At 36.8% G+C, this 18,267-nt stretch overlaps 4 protein-coding genes across 8 annotated transcripts in view; 3 read left to right on the forward strand and 1 right to left on the reverse strand.

The window, feature by feature from the left end:
• The window catches only part of wdr46 (WD repeat domain 46), a 25,437-nt gene extending 23,027 nt beyond the window's left edge, over positions 1–2,410 (reverse strand). The window contains exons 1-2 of the mRNA XM_007562273.2: positions 2,301–2,410; positions 1,965–2,120 (exon numbers count right to left, since the gene is read on the reverse strand). Of these exons, the coding sequence (XP_007562335.1) occupies positions 1,965–2,120; positions 2,301–2,357 (213 nt within the window). The 5' untranslated portion in view covers positions 2,358–2,410. The remainder of the gene's footprint in view (positions 1–1,964; positions 2,121–2,300) is intronic.
• Positions 2,411–3,576: 1,166 nt separating this feature from the next.
• LOC103145038 (cytosolic sulfotransferase 3-like) lies at positions 3,577–6,677 on the forward strand. Its single transcript, XM_016676536.1, has 8 exons — positions 3,577–3,684; positions 4,278–4,416; positions 4,614–4,742; positions 5,329–5,429; positions 5,557–5,683; positions 6,080–6,177; positions 6,265–6,439; positions 6,526–6,677. Exons 1-8 carry the CDS (start codon positions 3,664–3,666, stop codon positions 6,636–6,638), a joined length of 903 nt encoding a protein of 300 aa, XP_016532022.1. The 5' UTR covers positions 3,577–3,663; the 3' UTR covers positions 6,639–6,677.
• A 155-nt stretch (positions 6,678–6,832) lies between these two features.
• Positions 6,833–11,723, forward strand: LOC103145034 (cytosolic sulfotransferase 2-like). 3 transcript variants are annotated; one of them, XM_007562264.2, is made up of 8 exons: positions 6,833–8,134; positions 9,384–9,522; positions 9,605–9,727; positions 9,919–10,019; positions 10,098–10,224; positions 10,304–10,401; positions 10,903–11,077; positions 11,150–11,723. In XM_007562264.2, the coding sequence occupies exons 2-8, from the start codon at positions 9,384–9,386 to the stop codon at positions 11,260–11,262; spliced, it is 876 nt and encodes a 291-aa protein (XP_007562326.1). In that variant the 5' UTR covers positions 6,833–8,134; the 3' UTR covers positions 11,263–11,723. The 3 variants fall into 3 exon arrangements, with proteins under 3 accessions (XP_007562326.1, XP_007562328.1, XP_007562327.1); XM_007562266.2 differs by having other exon boundaries at positions 9,605–9,706; XM_007562265.2 differs by lacking the exon at positions 6,833–8,134 and adding an exon at positions 8,583–9,223.
• A 1,508-nt stretch (positions 11,724–13,231) lies between these two features.
• On the forward strand, positions 13,232–18,217 carry LOC103145040 (cytosolic sulfotransferase 2-like). 3 transcript variants are annotated; one of them, XM_007562275.2, is made up of 8 exons: positions 13,232–13,491; positions 14,242–14,453; positions 14,552–14,680; positions 14,766–14,866; positions 15,996–16,122; positions 16,207–16,304; positions 16,382–16,556; positions 16,650–18,217. In XM_007562275.2, the coding sequence occupies exons 2-8, from the start codon at positions 14,315–14,317 to the stop codon at positions 16,760–16,762; spliced, it is 882 nt and encodes a 293-aa protein (XP_007562337.1). In that variant the 5' UTR covers positions 13,232–13,491; positions 14,242–14,314; the 3' UTR covers positions 16,763–18,217. The 3 variants fall into 3 exon arrangements, with proteins under 3 accessions (XP_007562337.1, XP_016532024.1, XP_016532023.1); XM_016676538.1 differs by having other exon boundaries at positions 13,282–13,305; XM_016676537.1 differs by lacking the exon at positions 13,232–13,491 and adding an exon at positions 13,527–13,549.
• Positions 18,218–18,267: the final 50 nt, after the last annotated feature.

Here is an 18,267-nt window from a genome sequence, read left to right on the forward strand (position 1 = left end):
TCCCCAAAAACGATAAAAAGACGGGCATTATCAGCAATTCATAAAATCCCCACGGGCCAATCTTGAAGATTGGAATTTATGCCGCTGAGACTTAGCTTTTGTCAACAACTCAGAGGCGGAAGTGAGAGCTCCGCGCAACGCAAATGAAGTCCCGGCCGGAACCCGGTGCGCTAACTAATAAAACATAAATTAACGAAGCTTCGAGGCAGGTCAATTTTCCTCGAGGAATTTTAGTAATCGAGGTACTCGAATCATTCGAGGAATCGTTTCAGCCCTAGCGTGTAATATAAAATCCTTCGAATTAGAGTATTACCTCCAGAAAGGAATGGTGCTTGAAAATGTTTCTCGTAAACTCCAGTGACATAAAGAAGTCACTTCATTCTAAGAAAATATTAAATACTGACTTATATTCTGCAGGGATGCGGTTGTTTAACCAACCAAACTATAAAAAGACTGAATGCAGATTCAGGCTTAAGATGGACATTCTGAACAATCAGAAGCTGTTTTTTTTCCCTCTCGATAATACAGTTGTTTCATTTATTCCTGTTACTTTGGCATGCAAAGCTTATAACTACGACTGTGTACTGGGCTACTGAATATGGGGGAAAAAAAGGAATACATTTCCACCAACAGACTCAGAACTTGTGGTATTGCTCTGGGAGATTTTATGGAGAATACAAGGAGATTTCTGAGCTTCAAAAATCTAAAATTTGCAAGAATGCAGAAGACCTTGAAGAGACATTTTTCTCCAAAGAAACCCCTTCAGACTGTTTGGGGGCATCTAGGAAAAGGCTTGTCTGGAGAATCAAAGGCGGAAGCTACCAGGAGTCCAGTGTAATGCCCGTCCTGAACATGTTCTAAGACAAATCTTGCCAAATATCCAGGAACAAATTAGTATAAAGCTTTTTTCAAACATGATGGAGCTGCACGCCACAAGGTAAGAGTGAAAATGAAGCGGTTCAGGTAATAAGAGACCAGTCAGGAAACTACTCAAAAAGCCAATAAATCAAACAGACCAGACAACCTCAAAGCACCGATCAAGTAAGAAGGGGCTATCAACACACAGTGTTTAGCCCTGAAGCTGGAACACCTTTATGACAGAGTAGAACGAGACAGGATTGATGAAGAAAAGAAGTCGCTGTTAATAAATAAAGTTTGCATAAACTTTACAGTATTCTCAACAAAAGGCATTAAAACCATGTAAACATCATCAAATAATCCAACATTGAAGCAGCAAACGTGCTTCACAAACAAAAATGAAGTGTTTATTTAATGGTTAAAATAACCAACTATGTTCGGCTAACAGGAATAATTTAGCAGTTTTATTCAACCCTGGTTAACTTGATCTCCAGTCGAAGAAACAAAAGTTTAAAGAAAAAAAAAAACTATTCAATAATATCCGTTTGTTGGGTAAAGTGTGAAAATGATTGTTGAAATAAAAAAATAAATTAAAAAAAAACACCTTCACACGTCCATTCAATTTAATGAAAATCCTACCAGAGGCAGTAAAATACTTTGAACAATGTTGTGATGGAAAACCTTCAGTGTTACCACCAACTTGAGCGCTGCTGCAGACCAGACATCCTCTCAGAGAGACAGCACTCCTTGAGCAGTGCAAACATTGTACAGTAACATTGGGCTTGAGAAACTGTCGTATCCACCAAATTTCCCAGATCGCGATCTTGTCCAGCATTTTTGGGATGTACTGGACAAAAAGCTTTGACTTACTTAATTCACAGTCTAAAGGATATGTTGCCAACATCTTTGTACAAGAAACCACAGCACAGGAGGCACAAACAATTCTGGGTCTACAGCTTATAACGTTATCCTTCTTCATCAGTATTAACTATTAATAATGTCACCTTCTGTAACAACGAAAACTATTTATTTGAAGCATTTTTGCACACGTTGATGATAAAAGGATTCTAAATGGGCTGATCTCAGCTAGTTTTGCATGCTCTCACCCTCGATATGACTTTCTTCCCACCATCCGGCTGTTCATCTCGCTTCCTTTTCTTTTTTATTCGATTCTGTTGCCTCTTCTGCTGCTCAGGTTGTCCTTCAGTTTTGCTGTCATCTTTCGCTTTGCCTTCTGTCCCCTGCCAGTAACGAACTGGACGCTGGTGGAAATGACCAAAGAGCGGCAGTTTAACAGCATTAACATACAACAACATACAGTTTAAAGCATTCATTTCAACACTGAAACGGGGCCGGCAGGGTCTAATTTGCTGCTATTGTGGGGTTTCATAAAAAAATAAAAATAAAAAAAAACAACTCAAAGAATACAAATTAATTCATACCTTTTTCTTTTTTTCCACGTGTGAAACATTCACATCTGCCTCGCTGGGAGACGCCATGTTTGTTGTGTACGTTTTTGAAGTTCCTGTTGCGTCACTTCTGCTTCATCACTTCCGGATTTCTTGTTAATTATTTTTCTATTTCTTGATTTTTATTTATTTATTTTTTGGCACATTTTCGCAAATAATGTAATATTTCAGCGTGTAATATATAATCCTTCGAATTAGAAAAGCAGAATATTGTAAATAAATTACATTTCTTTCTTTCTTTTTTAACATTAGATCTTTGCCAAACTTACACCCTGCTTTACTTACACTCCACTATTCACAAATTAATGTTGCTTAGATTTCACATGATTGTCGTAATGTTTTTTGTTTTTGTTGTAAACAACAAACTTTCTACATTGAAAAAATATTTATATTTTAAATGCAAAATATGTAAAATATTTAAAAGCAACATTAATATATTAATAGAATCTATTTCATTTTTAAATGATTCTGTCATGGGTTGTTTTGTTGAAGAAGGGCCAAAATACAAATAAGAGCTTGAAAGTAGTTTGGTGAATTGACAACTTTAATAATAAAAATAACAAAAACCAAAGGCAAGGCACAGAGACAACAGGAAATGAAAATAGCCAGGAAACAATGGGAAAACCAGTGAACATAAACACAGAAGAGACATGACATCCTGACATGGGAACAGGTGAGTGTAATCAGGGGAATGTTGAATAGCTGTGAGAGAGGACTGAGAGAAGGAAACTTAACACAGATAACACACAGGAAGGTTAACTAAACAAAATGCCTAATACCATGATAAGAGGATAAATAAAAAAATAAATACATAAATAACAGAACACATTAAATAATAAAGAAACTCAACACCTGGAATAAAGTATAGCTTATTAACATAAATAAACCCAGAAAGAATCAGAAAACAAAAAATTGTTCCAGTATTGATTTAAACAAACCACATTTCAGTTATGCTCAGTTTTGGTGAGAAAAAAAAAAAAAACAAACAAAAAAAACAAGTTTTTCATGCATTCTTCTAAATCTGAGCACATATTTATCTGTCATAAAGTTAAGACATTTTATTGATCAAATGTATTCTTTATTATGTCAGAAGACATGAAGCTTTGGAGTTTTAAAGGCTTTTTCAATTTGTGAACTTCATGTGTAACTGAGAAAACATAAAGGTAAAAGTTCAAACATGTTGCAATGAGGAGCAGCTGGAAGTTGAAACCTATTCAGGAAGAGCGACTATGCTAACAGTGAAGAGTTATGTAATTTGTAAAGCAGAGCGCCGATCAGCTCTCCAGTACAAACAGGAAACTCCAGGAAGGAAAGGCAGACCAAGTCCAGTTGCAGCATGTCTCTTGATTTCAGCAAGGTATGTGATTTCTTGCTGGTTTTCTTAGTTTGTCCTTCTGCGACTTCCTCTTTGAACATTGCAATCTTATGGAGTTCAGCTCTTTTAAGCTCTTGTGAAGTGAAAAGATTGCTTATTTGAGGATGTTGCTTTAAATGAACACAGGACTGTGAGTGGATTTAATGATTTCAGCAAAGAGTTGCAAATCCCACTCCATTCTTTTCTCAGTGCCTCTAGAGCTTTCACTAAACTATATACCCTCAGGCGTTCTCACTGAATACTACACAAAACATTTGATCCATTTGCTTCCTTGAAAGTTTTTTTTTTTTTGGTCATAATGCAAATCTGATTCTTTCTCATCTTCAATCAATTAATCAAATTTTATTTGTATAGCACATTTCAGCAGCAAGGCATTTCAAAGTGCTTTACATAATTAAAATAAAAACAGCATGTGAGAAAGAGTTTAAAAAATAAATAAAAAAAACATCATTAAAACGCAAACAGTGAGAAAGAGAAATAAAAAGCTGTCTCTAGTCAAACGGCATTTGACAAGGACTTTAACCTCTCTTTAACTTTAATGGTTTGATGTCAGTTTTTACTTTCCTTTATCAAAGATGGATGTGTCTTCCCGGCCAAAGCTGTTTGATTTCCATGGAGTCGCAATGATTCCTATTTTCACAGCAAACTGGGAAAATGTCCAAAATTTTCAGGCCAGACCAGATGATATACTAATAGCAACATATCCAAAAGCAGGCAAGTCTACATAATCTTTACATGTGTTTTATCAATCACAGATTTCTGTGTGTGTGTGTGTGTGTGTGNTGTGTGTGGGGGTGTGTGTGTGCGTGTGTGTGTGTGTGTATGTGTGTGTGTGTCTGTACATGTATATGTGTGAGTCAAATTTAACAGCTGAGGTCATTAATCATATCTGCCTCTCTTCGTCTCCTCAGGGACCACATGGGTCTCTCAAATCCTTGACTTGCTGTATTTTGGCAAGACGTCTCCGGAGCGTCTGACTTCACTCCCCATCTATGAGAGAGTGCCTTTTTTGGAGATGACCATCCCAAACTTGGTGTCAGGTCAAAGAAAAGATGCATTCTTCACATATAATAGCCTCACTTTAAACTTCCAACTGCACATCATAAAACATCGTAATCTGTAGGACTTGTGTTTGTTTGTCACTTCAGTTTGATGTTTTTAGAGTGTCTTGTTTTTTTGTTGCTCTTTTTGTTTTAGCTTAGTTGTGTTTCCTATTTAGTGATGCTTTTATGTATACCGATGTTTTGCTGCATTCATTAGTTGTTTCCCAGGTGTTTCTTTGCAATGTCTTCCTATTTTAGGTCATTGACCTCCGACCTCCCAGTAATATCCTCCCCATTATAAGTAGCCCTTCTGGTTTTGCCAGTATTGTCAGATCAATCTGGTATGCACTATGCTGTTTCAGTACAGATTTTATGCTTTTGCCCCCCTGATCAGATTACATTTTTATACATGGACTCCTGTTGTTATTGAGTAGGCTTTTGTATTTGTTTCACCCCCTTCTGTCAGTGATTTGGTACTACCTGACAGAAGGGTTTAAGCAGCCCACACTGAGAAATTAGTGCAAAAAGCAAAGCAGCAGAAGAAGACATCTTTATGCATTTTTTTGTTTGTATGCTTATACAGGAAAAGACCAGGCAGATAAGCTTCCTACCACCCCTCGACTCATCAAAAGCCATTTTCCTGTGCAATTTGTACCAAAGTCATTCTGGGAGCAGAACTGCCGGGTAATGAGGCTTTACTGTTTGCATTTTCTTAACATGACCAGAACGAGTTGAAATACTGAACGGTGCTGATATTTATTTTCTCACAGCAATGGTACATTTTTTTTACAAACGTCTGTTTCTTTGGTAGATGATCTATGTAGCCCGCAATGCAAAAGACAACATGGTGTCTTATTACCACTTCGACTGCATGAACAATGTCCAACCTGCAGCTGGAGACTGGAACAGCTTTTTCCAGAGATTCATGGAGGGAGACAGTATGTATGAAATCATCGCCTTCTATGTGTTCATACTTTAATAACGTCCATATTGCAAGCCTTTCCATCCATGCATTCTATGTACCTGCAAAAGAGACACCAAACATTGTTAAAAATAAAATATCAATATCTTGGGTTGGTTGAAAAGGATGTAAAGTGATGTAATTGGCATCCAGCATACAGATGACTATTTCCTTTTAATTCTATAAATTGTTTCCACAAGTTTTGTCTGTATTTGGCTTATTCTTATTCAATAAATGAGAGTCATTTTTCTTACTTTAAGATGGTCTTATAAGTTTGTAAAGACTTTAATTTAAAGAAGGTGCATTTTCGTCTGGATGATATATACAATTCCTCCACAATAAGCCTGCCTTCTACTGTTAATCTACCATCCAGTGGTGTTTGGCTCCTGGTATGACCATGTGACCAACTGGTGGAAGAAGACACAAACCCATTCAAACATCCACTACATGTTCTACGAAGATATGATTGAGGTAATTTGTTTTAATCTTTCACAGATTTCTCCTTATTTTACACCTAAAAGGTGATGAAACATGGATGACTTCTGATCATGTTTGCAGGACACTGGACGGGAAATAGAGAAACTCTGCTCCTTTATCGGATTGTCTCCCTCTGCTGAGGAGAAGGAAATGATCAGAACTGGAGTGCAGTTTGACAACATGAAAAAGAACAAGATGGCCAACTACTCCACACTGCCAGTCATGGATTTCAAGGTGTCTCCCTTCATGAGAAAAGGTTTGATGAACAAGTTCATGTTGTAAGAGATGTCAAAATCAACTTCCAAACACCAGTGCAGTCAACTTATGCCTGTATTTCTGCAGGAAAAGTTGGTGACTGGAAGAATTACTTCACTGTGGCACAGAACGAAGAGTTTGATGCAGACTACAAGAGAAAGATGAAGGACCCTGCCCTGCATTTCCGCTGTGAACTCTGACAAAAATAGATGACAAACACAACTGCAATGAAAAAAAAAGAGATTTTTATTATCAAATAGGAATAGTAATGTAACCTTGAAATGTAAAGAAAAAATGAACATAAGCCTATTTTGTACTAATTTTAAACAATATAATTCTTTTGTAATATTTAAATAACAACCATCAGATTTCATTTTTTAGATTTTAAAATGAATAAAAATATTGCATTTCCCAAAGAGATGATGCCTATTTTTTTTTCTATGTGATGTTAATATTTGTAATTAATTTCAAACAGATCTTATAACTATTACTGGGACTCTTATTGTCATGCTGTTCTGGAAATTATGTAAAATTATGCCATCAAAAAAAAAAAAAAAAAAAGAAAGAAAGTGCTAAAATCTGTAGTTCTTATATGTCTGTTTTTCAAAATATTACTCAGCTCTTGATCATTTTACCTAAGAGCCACTTCTGCCTCGGGAGCCACACGTTGAAGACCCTCTGATCTAGAAAATGAAATTAAAAATGTTAAAACTATCATGTTTTTTTTAAATATAGGTATATATAGATTTGTGATGTTTGAAAGACAACAAAACAAATTCAGTTTTGGTAAAACAATAATCGGATGAAACAGCTCTGTATTTATTATAATCTAACAAAGTAGCTGTTTATTGAACTCATCAAAATCCCTAAAGAAAAACAACTTGTGCAAGATGAAGTTATCATGTTCAGTTACCCAAATTCAGTTGGGACCAATACGGACAAGAGTATGAATTTAATCCTCAATGGTCAGTTCTTTCTATCACATTACACTTTCCAGTACCCTAAGCTGACTACTGATCTGAGTCTTGGTATATGGTTGTGTGGGATCTGTGAGTGTAAATGGACGAACTTGGCTGCAGTGGGAAGTGCTGTGACTGTTTACTCAGTTCATTTACAAAGAGGAAACCCCCACACCCTCATTGACTGCTAAGTAAGGAAACTGATGATGAAAGGTTTAAATACCGCTACTTTTGGAGAAACACAAGAAGCTAGAGAGACCACATTTAGAAATCTAAACATGAAAGAAAGGTGGATAAATGCCAACAAGTAAACATGAGAGAACAGTAACTACAAAGAGCATGACAGGGTTGAAGAATGGGTCAAACAGCGAACAAAAAGATGACAATGAACCTCAGAAAAGAGAATGACGGGAAAACGAGAAGCAAATCAAGGAAAGGGGAAGACAAATTACCAAAAATAAACTGTGATCTGCAAAGAAACAAAAAGCCAAAACCAAAATAAATGAACAAAAGAATAACACAAAACCACCACATGAATAAAAGCCTGAAGATTCATGGCAGAACTATTTCTTAAGCAAGAACATCAGACCTTGTTCGAGTCACCAAGACGACAAATGCTCTATTGAAACTGAGGAAGTTGTGCAAGATGTCACCCTGAATATTACACAACAAACTAATCACTGTAGTTCAGAAGATCCCCATATGACTACACAGTAAGAAATTGCCGTTTTAACGAGGTAAGTTTGGCTTTATTCTACTTAAAGATGAACATATAATGTCATAGTGTAAATGAACTGATGAACAGGAACATCGACCGACAGTTTTGTAAAATCTCTGTGTGCTCACAGAGATAAAAATCCGAAAGCTTGGGTCACACTTTTAATTGACCATCTGGAGACTGAGAATGAGAATAACCAAACACTGCCAGCAACATAATGCAAAATGATCAGAAGACAGAGCAAATTTTAATTAGGTTTTATGTTTCAATATCCACATTCATCTGTTTAAATGAGTGTGGTTTAGAAATAGTCTAAATGAGAACATTTAGAGTTTAGACATTAGGCTTCATTATCCCTAGGAGGACATTTGTTTTCATAACATAGTACTGAGTCTTGAAAGACAAAGAAAGTGTAATTAATGAAAACATAATTTGAAACTGTTTATTGTAATTACTCACATTATTATTATTATTTTTGTCTAATCTTAATATGTGATCATCCGAAACTGTTACTTGTGTGTTCAAGTTCTGGTTATTTGCTTATGTCTTTCCATTTTAATTTATTCCTTGTGTTGGTTCATTTATTCTCATTGATTGTACTTTAATCTTGCTTCCTTCAGGTTTTTCCCCCTAAGTTCTCTCTGTTTTGTCAATCTGTCACCTCTTCCCTCAGTCTGCTGTCCTTCTCAGCTGATCTAATCCCCTGATTTGCTTTTTTTTTTCTCCACTTTCATTCAGCTGCTTTCCATTGTCATCTGATAAGCTAATTTGGTCTCTTTGTCGCTTCTGCTTCTCGTTTAACCCTTGTACATGCGAGGACAGAGGCAAACGTAGAGGACTGTGGAAAATGATACAAGTTTTACGTGTGTGGGGTCGGTTGGACCCCATTTCTGGACACAAGGGTTAAATCTTTTTCTGTCCTCACTGGCTCCTTCTTGCTCTAGCTGTTCCCTGCTGTTCTGTTGCACTCTAAGTGGTCTCTTTTAATCATGCATTCCTTGACAGTTCAGAAGTGTTGTTTGTACGTTGATCCTGCTTTAAACTTACAATACACAACAGAAACATTTAATAAGAATGACAAAAAGGCAACTGCAATATAAATTTGTAGGTGAGCAAAAACTTCTCACAGCATTATTTGCTTAACAGATGTTCTTAATTTTGGAGTTCTACTTTTTGAGGATGGTCTTTCACTGCTGAATGTGGTCTGAAACATCTCTATTTATTTAAGACAGAATGAGAATAAAATAAAACTTTAATGGTATTCACAGATGGAATTGCCGCCTCGTCCAACTTTGTTTGACTTCCATGGAGTCTCCATGACCAAATACTTCACTGACAACTGGGAGAATATTCAGAGCTTCAAGGCAAGGCCAGATGATATTCTAATAGCTACTTACCCTAAAGCAGGTGAGCTCAAGTAGGGACAATAATTACTTTAATTTCAATTTATTATATTTATGTTTTGTAATTGAAAATGTTTCCATCCCAGGAACCACATGGGTTTCCTACATCCTGGATCTTCTCTACTTTGGGGAACCAGACTGTCGTTCTTCTGTTCCTCTGCAAGAAAGAGTGCCTTTCCTGGAGATCAGTGAGCCTTCTCGACCTAAAGGTTTAATACTAGACGGCACACACATTTATACATCTTTTTGCATTATAATCCAATTGAATCTTTATTCTTGTGGGTTAAGGATCTGTTGTCAAAAGGACCCTTTTTTTTTTTTAATGAGCCATGCTAAGCTGCTGAATCTAAACATGTCAAGTTGTGTATGTCATCAACTGCAATCGTATCCATCTCCCAAGGTAAAGATTTGGCAGACCAGCTCCCCACTGCTCCTCGTCTCATTAAAACCCATCTACCAGTTCAGTTTGTGCCAAAATCCTTCTGGGAGCAACGCAGCAGGGTAAAACGACATGCAACACACATGCACAATTCAGGAAACCAACAGAAGAAATCTAAATTGTTGTTTATGTCTTAACAGATTGTATATGTGGCACGTAATGCAAAAGACAGCGCGGTTTCCTATTTCCATTTTGGACGTATGAACCGTGTTCTGCCAGAACCAGGGGACTGGAGCTGCTTTCTGCAAAACTTCATGCAGGGAAAGGGTAGGTACAATGTTAGAGAGCCACAGCAGAATATATAACTTCCATCCAACATGTGAGCAAACACCTTCTATGCTTCCAGTTGTGTTTGGATCGTGGTATGAGCATGTGAATACCTGGTGGGACCAGAAGCAGACTTATTCTAATCTTCACTACATGTTCTATGAAGACTTGATTGAGGTAAGGGGAGTTGTGCTTAAAACGACAAGCAGGCCTACAGTTTGAAATGGCCTCCTTTCCATTTCTGAAAGAACAGCTGGACTTCATGCTAATGCAGTGTTTCTCAACCCTGGTCCTCACCGCCCCCCTGTCCTGCACGTTTTAGGCATTTCCCTTCTGCCACACACCTGAATTGTATCTCTGGGTGACTAACAGGCTTCTGCAGTACTTGATGGTCATGCAATCATTTGAATCAGCTGTTCTGGAATAGAGGCACATCTAAAACATGCAGAGCAGGAGGGCGTTGAGGACCAGGGTTGAGAAACAATGTGCTAATGTGTTAACTCAGCCTTTTGATCCTGGTGTGTTGAACAAGGGGCAAATCCTTTTTATTAAAAATGTTTTTTGTAATTTTTTTCCCCCTCTAATGTAATTTATGAATTGTCCTACACACAATTCTTGCAATAATTGTACTTGGCTTCAGTTTCTTTCTTTTAACATGTTGTCTTTAATCATTTTTAGGACTCTGGACAGGAAATCAGCAGACTTTGTTCTTTTCTGGGCTTGTCTCCAACAGCTGAGCAAAGGGAACTTGTCCAAGCTAAAGTGACGTTTGACAATATGAAACAAAACAAAGTAACCAACTTCTCCACTGTCCCAATGATGAATCAAAGTGTATCTCCTTTCATGAGGAAAGGTCTGTAAAAATCTTTTTTAAAGATCAGACATTTTCACTAGTTTTATCACTGATTCAACTCTTTATTTCCAGGAAGAGTAGGAGACTGGAAGAACCATTTCACAGTCTCCCAGAATGAACAGTTTGAAGAAGACTTCAAGAACAAAATGAAGAACACTGCTCTCGTCTTTCGCAATGAAATTTAAGGACCTTGTCTAAAGCCTCATGTTGTTAGCACAGGAGAGCAACTCCTGCAGAGTTTTCACCTTTCTTAATGTTGTTGCACTTTAGAACTGAGTAAAATGAATGTGAAAGAGAATTTAAATTCTTTCCCCATTTCTCCTTTGAGGCAAATAGACATCCAATAAACTGAAGACGTTTTCATACAATGTCTCATAGAATTTAATGTTACAAAAAAACCTCAGTCTGACGTGAATACTCGCATTGCTGCACATTAATTTGACATTTGTTTCAACTCTTGGTACAAAAGTTACTTGTGATTCTTGGTCTCTATTTGTTTTTATTACTTTAATGATAAATTAACCATTTTGACAATGGACTTGCACATTAACTCTTTATTTGCTTATTGTGAATATCTGATTACCTTTTCGATTATGCTTTCTTAAAGTTAAAACGAGTTCTAACAAGAAATAAAAAATGTCACACTTAAAAAAATAGTGTGTTCATACCTAACACAGTTTGGAATGTAAAAGGTAGTGATGGGTAGATGAGGCGTCATGTATCGTTTCGACCCATAGCAAAACTGTGTCGATACGGTATCACTGAATACTGACATCTGCTACACATTAAAAATTCCTACAGGCAAAGTACTGATTTGATGACCTAGTCTATACAATAAGATTTAAGTCTTTGTATTTTATTGAATATTATATATTGTATTATGTCATATCTTCAGTTAAATTTATGATATACAGTCAATAAAAAATTTGAACATGTACCATAAAGTGAAAATTTAAGCGAATGTGTTTGGAATGAGGATGCCTGTGGACTGTTTTTTTTTTTCACAGATTTTTTTTATTTATTTATTTTAGTTTTTACAACATTTTGAAATTTAGCCTGTTACACTTTTGACAAAACCTCTGCTGTAGAAAAAAACGAAGTAAACTACATTTACAGGGAACCCTTGTTTTTCTTAGGGGTTGCGTTCCGAAAATAACCCGTGATAGGCGAAATTCGTTAAGTAGTTACCTTTATTTTTTACAGTTATTACACAGCATAAATTAATACTCAACATTGAAACCAAATAACAAAACCTGTTTTCAGATCAGCGGATGTGCGTGTGCATCAGTCGGTCCTTACGACCGATGTGATCCGGAGTCCTGTCATTAAAGCGTCTCCTCCAACCCGCCCCGCGAGATTCACAGCTGTATCTACAGAGCGATGGATCTCGTCAAGCGAGCCTCCGGTCGGGTTTTGCGCTGATTCTGGCCACGATTTTTTTTTTTCCCCCAGCTGACACTCAAAGCTTCAGTTTCCATCTCCTAAATGGCCAATCTGTATTAAATACCTTGACTTTATTGGCACTCAGGTAGAGAAGAAGCGCGGAGACTGTTTTTACCAATCATACGGTCAATCAGGACGCAAAACACTGTGAAAAGAAATGCACAAAAAATCTGCGAAGCAGCGATACAATTAAAGGTGAACCGCGTTATAGCGAGGGTTCACTGTATATGAAATAATTTATAAAAAGCAGCTGAGTAATTTGTAGAATGGCTGTATATCTGAGTTTATCTAGGTGTATCTGGGACTTCATTCTCATGCCTGGCCTCATAATGCCTCAGCATTGAAAAGGTGGATTTATTTAAATAAAGTTTAGTCATACATGTGCGACACTTAACCTGCAGAACATAATATGAAAGTAAACTAAGAGTCAATGTCAGCTGAATTTGGATTCAGATAGATCAAGTAGAAACTGACAAGAACCGGATGAAACAACAAAAATGAAAACAAATTTATTTTCCAAAATAAGATCAAACTGGTCCCACACTGAGGAAACCTTTCGTTTGAGGCTGCTCCATAGTTGACGCTGTAAAAGATCAACAATTCGTTTGGCAAATGCTTTTGACAGATTGACAGATTCGCTTCCTTATAAACACGGTTTGGCGCGTCAATGCCATTTCGAAACAGTTCCTGTGTCGGTCACGTGACTTGCTGAAACCAATACGCGCACCGACGCGGGTTTTGGTCTATGGGCTTCACACATGCGCCGGACCCATCACTAGTGAAAGGTTAATCTTTGTCAACCACTGAAAAATAGATACTTGTGTCAAATCTTTGACATTTTTATGGTAAAATATTATTGAAGGCAGAATACTTTTGGACACTGATGCAACCATCTGAACTGAAAAGGACCTGCTCTAGATAAGGACCGAACTTTGCGCTGCTTAGGAGCCACACAAGGACGAAACATTCAGGCCAGCTAACAAATTTATAATGCATTTTTAAAGGAGTTTAGATGCTTTGTAAGCACAGGTTATTGCATTTTTTTTTTTTAGTAATGTACATGTAATTTGATCGTCACAATTTGCTGCTGCTTGAAAGTGTTAATGTATAGTCTTAACAGCCTTGTCAGAAGTGTTGTGTATATAACCTAAATCAATTTCCATAAAGCCTCGTGTTTTTGTCACTGTTTATTGATGCAGAACTGTTCTGGCCAAAATATTTTAATACTTTATTATACTTTTGATTTATCTCTTCCAAAGTCCTCCACTTAAAGTAGGACTGGACAGGAAGCAAAGCTGTTCCTTTTTCTGCTGTCATTTTTATAATTTAGTTTTTTGCATAGTGTCCTAGTATAATTTTCCTTAGCCTATTTTCTTTCAACATTTTATTTTCTTGGAAGGAATTTAAGCAGGAACATAACTAGACACTTCTAGATATTTAAAACTTGTGAAAAGCTTTACTTGGGCTCTTTTTGTCCTCTGTCAGAGCAACAACGGCTTTGCAGGTTGATGTTTGTTCAAAACATTCAGTTTGTACAGACTTCATAGAACATGTTCTGCATCTTTTAAAAGTCAGAGTGAATTCATGAAACTGAAACTGGTCATATTTTAATCCAATCTACTTTTTTATTTCACAAGTTGTGGATTATTTCATTAAAAGCAGTTTTCCAGCATCTGACTTGGTGAAGCAAATGTCTTAACATTTTTTTCTTCTGTTTTCAGGGCTTAGTCTGATTGTTTCCAGTGCTACAACAAAGTTTGTTTGTTCCTAAAAGGTTTAAGACACACCCAGCAGATGGAGTTCCCAGATAGACCTACATTGTTCGACTTCAATGGAGTCTCCATGACCAAATACTTCACTGACAACTGGGATAATATACAGAGCTTCAAAGCAAGGCCAGATGATATTGTGTTGGTGAGCTATCCCAAAGCAGGTATTAGAAATAGTTTTATCTTTGTTTCAAAGTCCATTTGCTTTTGTGCTTAATTTTGCAACATTTTATCTAAATGCTATGTGTTTTATGGCTCTAAGGAAACACATGGGTCTCCTACATCCTGGACCTTTTGTACTTCAGCCAAACATCACCTGACAGAGAGAACTCGGTGCCACTTCATGAAAGAGTGCCATTTCTGGAGATCAGCATACCGGGGTTTCCCTCTGGTATATTTCTCTAAAATGTGACTTAATAGATAAATGAAATTCTATCTTATTTTGGTTTAAAAAAAAAAATACATTCCTTTACCAGGAGTGGATGAACTGAATTCAATAAACAGCTTTCCACGCATTATCAAGACACACCTACCAGTCCAGTTTCTTCCCCAGTCCTTCTGGGAACAGAATTCCAAGGTTTGTTTATTCCAAATACTGAACCGTCCATAGTTATCTTCTGGAAAAACAGGACACTTAGTCTTTTCAATGACCATTTCACAAGAAGGAAGCAAACAGGAAGAAGGATCTTTGACCATTTCGCTTTGCACAATCTCTTTCAGATCGTCCAAAGTCCTGAGCCCTCTCCTATTCTAGCTTCTGTTAATCGCAGCCAGGGCTTTTTTTCTGACTTGTTTGAGTACTGCTGAGTATCGTGTATGGGTTAATTTGAACTTTGTGATAGCTTTCTTTTTCATAAAAATAAATGATATTGGATATTTCAAATAATTCATGATGCATCTAACAAGGTTCACAATGCTATTGGAAGAGAAACAGAATCACAGGTTTCCCAACTAATCAAAAAATTTTTAGGATGGGTTTATGGGTAGTTTCCCAAAGTGGCATCAGGAAGGGGAAACCCAATAGCAGAAGATCAAAAATACAGCTTGCTAGATTTGCCTTGAACAAATGTTCTGCAGTTAATTAAGGGGTTAGTGTCCCCTGGGTTGAGTGTAGGCTCTCCCTGCTTGTTGCTGAGATTCTTGAAGGGGCAGCACTGCACTTTAATCCAACACAGAATCTCATTTTCTCATTTTAACTAGCTAGACGGTGATAGAAAGAAAGACCCACCTAGGGTAACATGTTAGTACTGCTGCTGCTGCCAACAAATTGGTACTTCAACCTAATGATCTTTTACTATCATGCAAGGACTATTTGTTGCTTAAAAGTTCAAAGAAAGTTCATCTGACTAAAGCAAACAACTCTACAGGCCCAGCAGAGATTAGAAATTATCTTACATTTTGATAACGGATAAGAAAATGTTTTTTTCCTTCCACACTTGCCAAACAATCAGTAGGTATGTGCACAGCATTTAATGATTTTACTTAGATTTGGCGACCCCAAGAGGCTACTCATTGTTCAGTGAGTTTTATACTGCTTCCTGCTTAAATATACTCACATTAAAGTACCTTAAAATTAAAAACCTTCAGTGATTTTTAGTGATATTATGCTACCACAATCTAAATTTATTGCCAGACTCCTCTGCATATAATCTCTCTTAAATCTGAACTTTAAAAAAAATTTCTCCATAATGTTTATCTGATTGCAGATCATCTATGTAGCCCGCAATGCAAAGGACACAGTTGTGTCTTATTTTCATTTTGACCGCATGAATAAGGCCCAGCCAGAGCCTGGAGACTGGAACAGTTTTCTGCAGAGATTTGTGGATGGAAAAAGTGAGTAACAAACTAATGGGAGAAATAATTGAAAACACAAAGATAACTTTACTGCTTTTTATGTGACTTTCTGACTCCTTTCAGTGGTCTTTGGTTCCTGGAATGACCATGTGGGAGGTTGGTGGGAGAAGACAAAGACCAGATCTAACATCCTGTACCTGTTCTACGAGGATCTCATTGAGGTGGGTGGTGTGTCTCTATGTTTCATTTTATCAGTTTGTAAATGCAAGCACAGCATAAGAGGGGCTTTCTCTGGTAGGATACTGAACGAGAAGTCAGCCGGATCTGCTCCTTTCTGGAACTGTCATCCAGCACGGATCTGAAGAAAGAAGTAACAGAAAAGTCTCTCTTCAACAACATGAAACACAACAAGATGGCCAACGGCTCAGCTGATGAAGTCTTGGATTTCAAGATCTCACCTTTTATGCGCAAAGGTCAGCTGTATTCCCCCACTGTTTGCAATAAAAAAGTAATCAGTGAAGTAGAGATTAATACCACAATCATAATTTCTCCATTTTTCATTTTAGGAAAAGTTGGTGACTGGAAGAATCATTTCACTGTTAAACAGAATGAGCAGTTTGATGAAGACTATCAAAGGAAGATGAGAAATACTGATCTCCGCTTTCGAACAGTTCTGTAACCGCCCAGTGACAGTATTACCACCGAACGCAAATAAAAACAATCATAAGAACTTAAGGATTTTAGGTTTTTATTTAAGTTCATATGTGAAAAGCAGCAGGAAATACATGAACAAAGAGTTCAATGAGCAAAGTAAACAGACTGCACTGCACAGGGAACATTATATGTATTTTCTATGGCACATACTGCTTCACGGGACAACCCTGAGGGAGCTGGAGGAACCACAGTAGCCATTTAGACAAGTCCTCGTACAGTGAAATAATACCGGCTCATTGGAATGTCGACGGCAACAAAAAAGACGCACCACACTGTAAAAAAAACTCAACAAGCATCTCACATCAGTAGGAGGTACTGCAGGTCAGACAAAAGTAATCAGAAAACGAGTGATGAATCATCTGCAAAGAGGAAAAAGGCATCAGGAACTAGACTTAATGACAATATCTTTAAATTCTTATTTGTCTAACAATACATACTGAAAATGCAACGAGAGCAAAAAATGGATTCAAAAGAATAAACAGACTATACACATGGCTCAACAAACATGTCTTATATGAACAGAAACAAAGCAAAAATCTACATCCAACAAATTTAGATTATCTAGACACTTTATAAAACTTGCAATAATATAACAGACCTTTCTATATCAAGTATCATCCCCAAAACTACCTGTTCATCTCAACAGGTAAAGTCATCTGCACAGCTCATGAGCAATATCTGCGCTCAGGTTGGAGTCTTGCTAGTTCAAGTTCACAAAGCCTGAAAGTATAAAGCAAACTTCTTTACCCTGTAAGTTTAGTTCAAGATGCTAAAATTGATGCTGAAGAAAATAATTTATGTCTACAAAAGATGTTTTGTTCCAAAAGTTAAGGACATTAAGTCTATAAATGTACGATTGTGAGCCAAAATTAAACTTTTAATTCATAAATCTGGTGTTATTTATACCCCAAAGTGACTGGATAGTTGCAACCCGATCACAGAACAGAGGTGCATTAAAAGCAACACACATTTTCAGGTTTAGACTGTGTAACATGTTTTTTAGTACACTTCCCTTGCAATAAATGACAAAAGTAGTGACAGAATTTTCCATAGATAACTTTGCTATCTGAAATTATATAATCAACTAAACTTGGCTGTGTCTTATAGTAATCCACATTGAATTGGTCTGTAAGGAACTGCATTTGCAGCTAATTTTAAAATTTGATTATGCACGGTAATTTGGACTGATTTGAATATAAACTGGAAGAAACTTGACTTAATAAACTTGGATATGGATTGGAGATCCTTTTTGTGACCTTTGATGGGAATTGGTTCTTTATAAGTAAATTTCTGGGTTTACATGAGGCAGAAGGACTGCTGATGACTAACAAGTCTATTGGCTAACTTGAGTACATTTGACCTACTAATTTATGTATGCTGGCCCCTTTTAAATAAATTAGAAATTCTATCTAATTAAAAATATAGGAATTTATTGTCTTAGGTAACAGTAGAACATCCAGTTACTGTGTT

Source organism: Poecilia formosa, unplaced genomic scaffold (genome assembly GCF_000485575.1).
Source record: "Poecilia formosa unplaced genomic scaffold, Poecilia_formosa-5.1.2 Scaffold135, whole genome shotgun sequence".
Lineage (NCBI taxonomy): Eukaryota > Metazoa > Chordata > Actinopteri > Cyprinodontiformes > Poeciliidae > Poecilia > Poecilia formosa.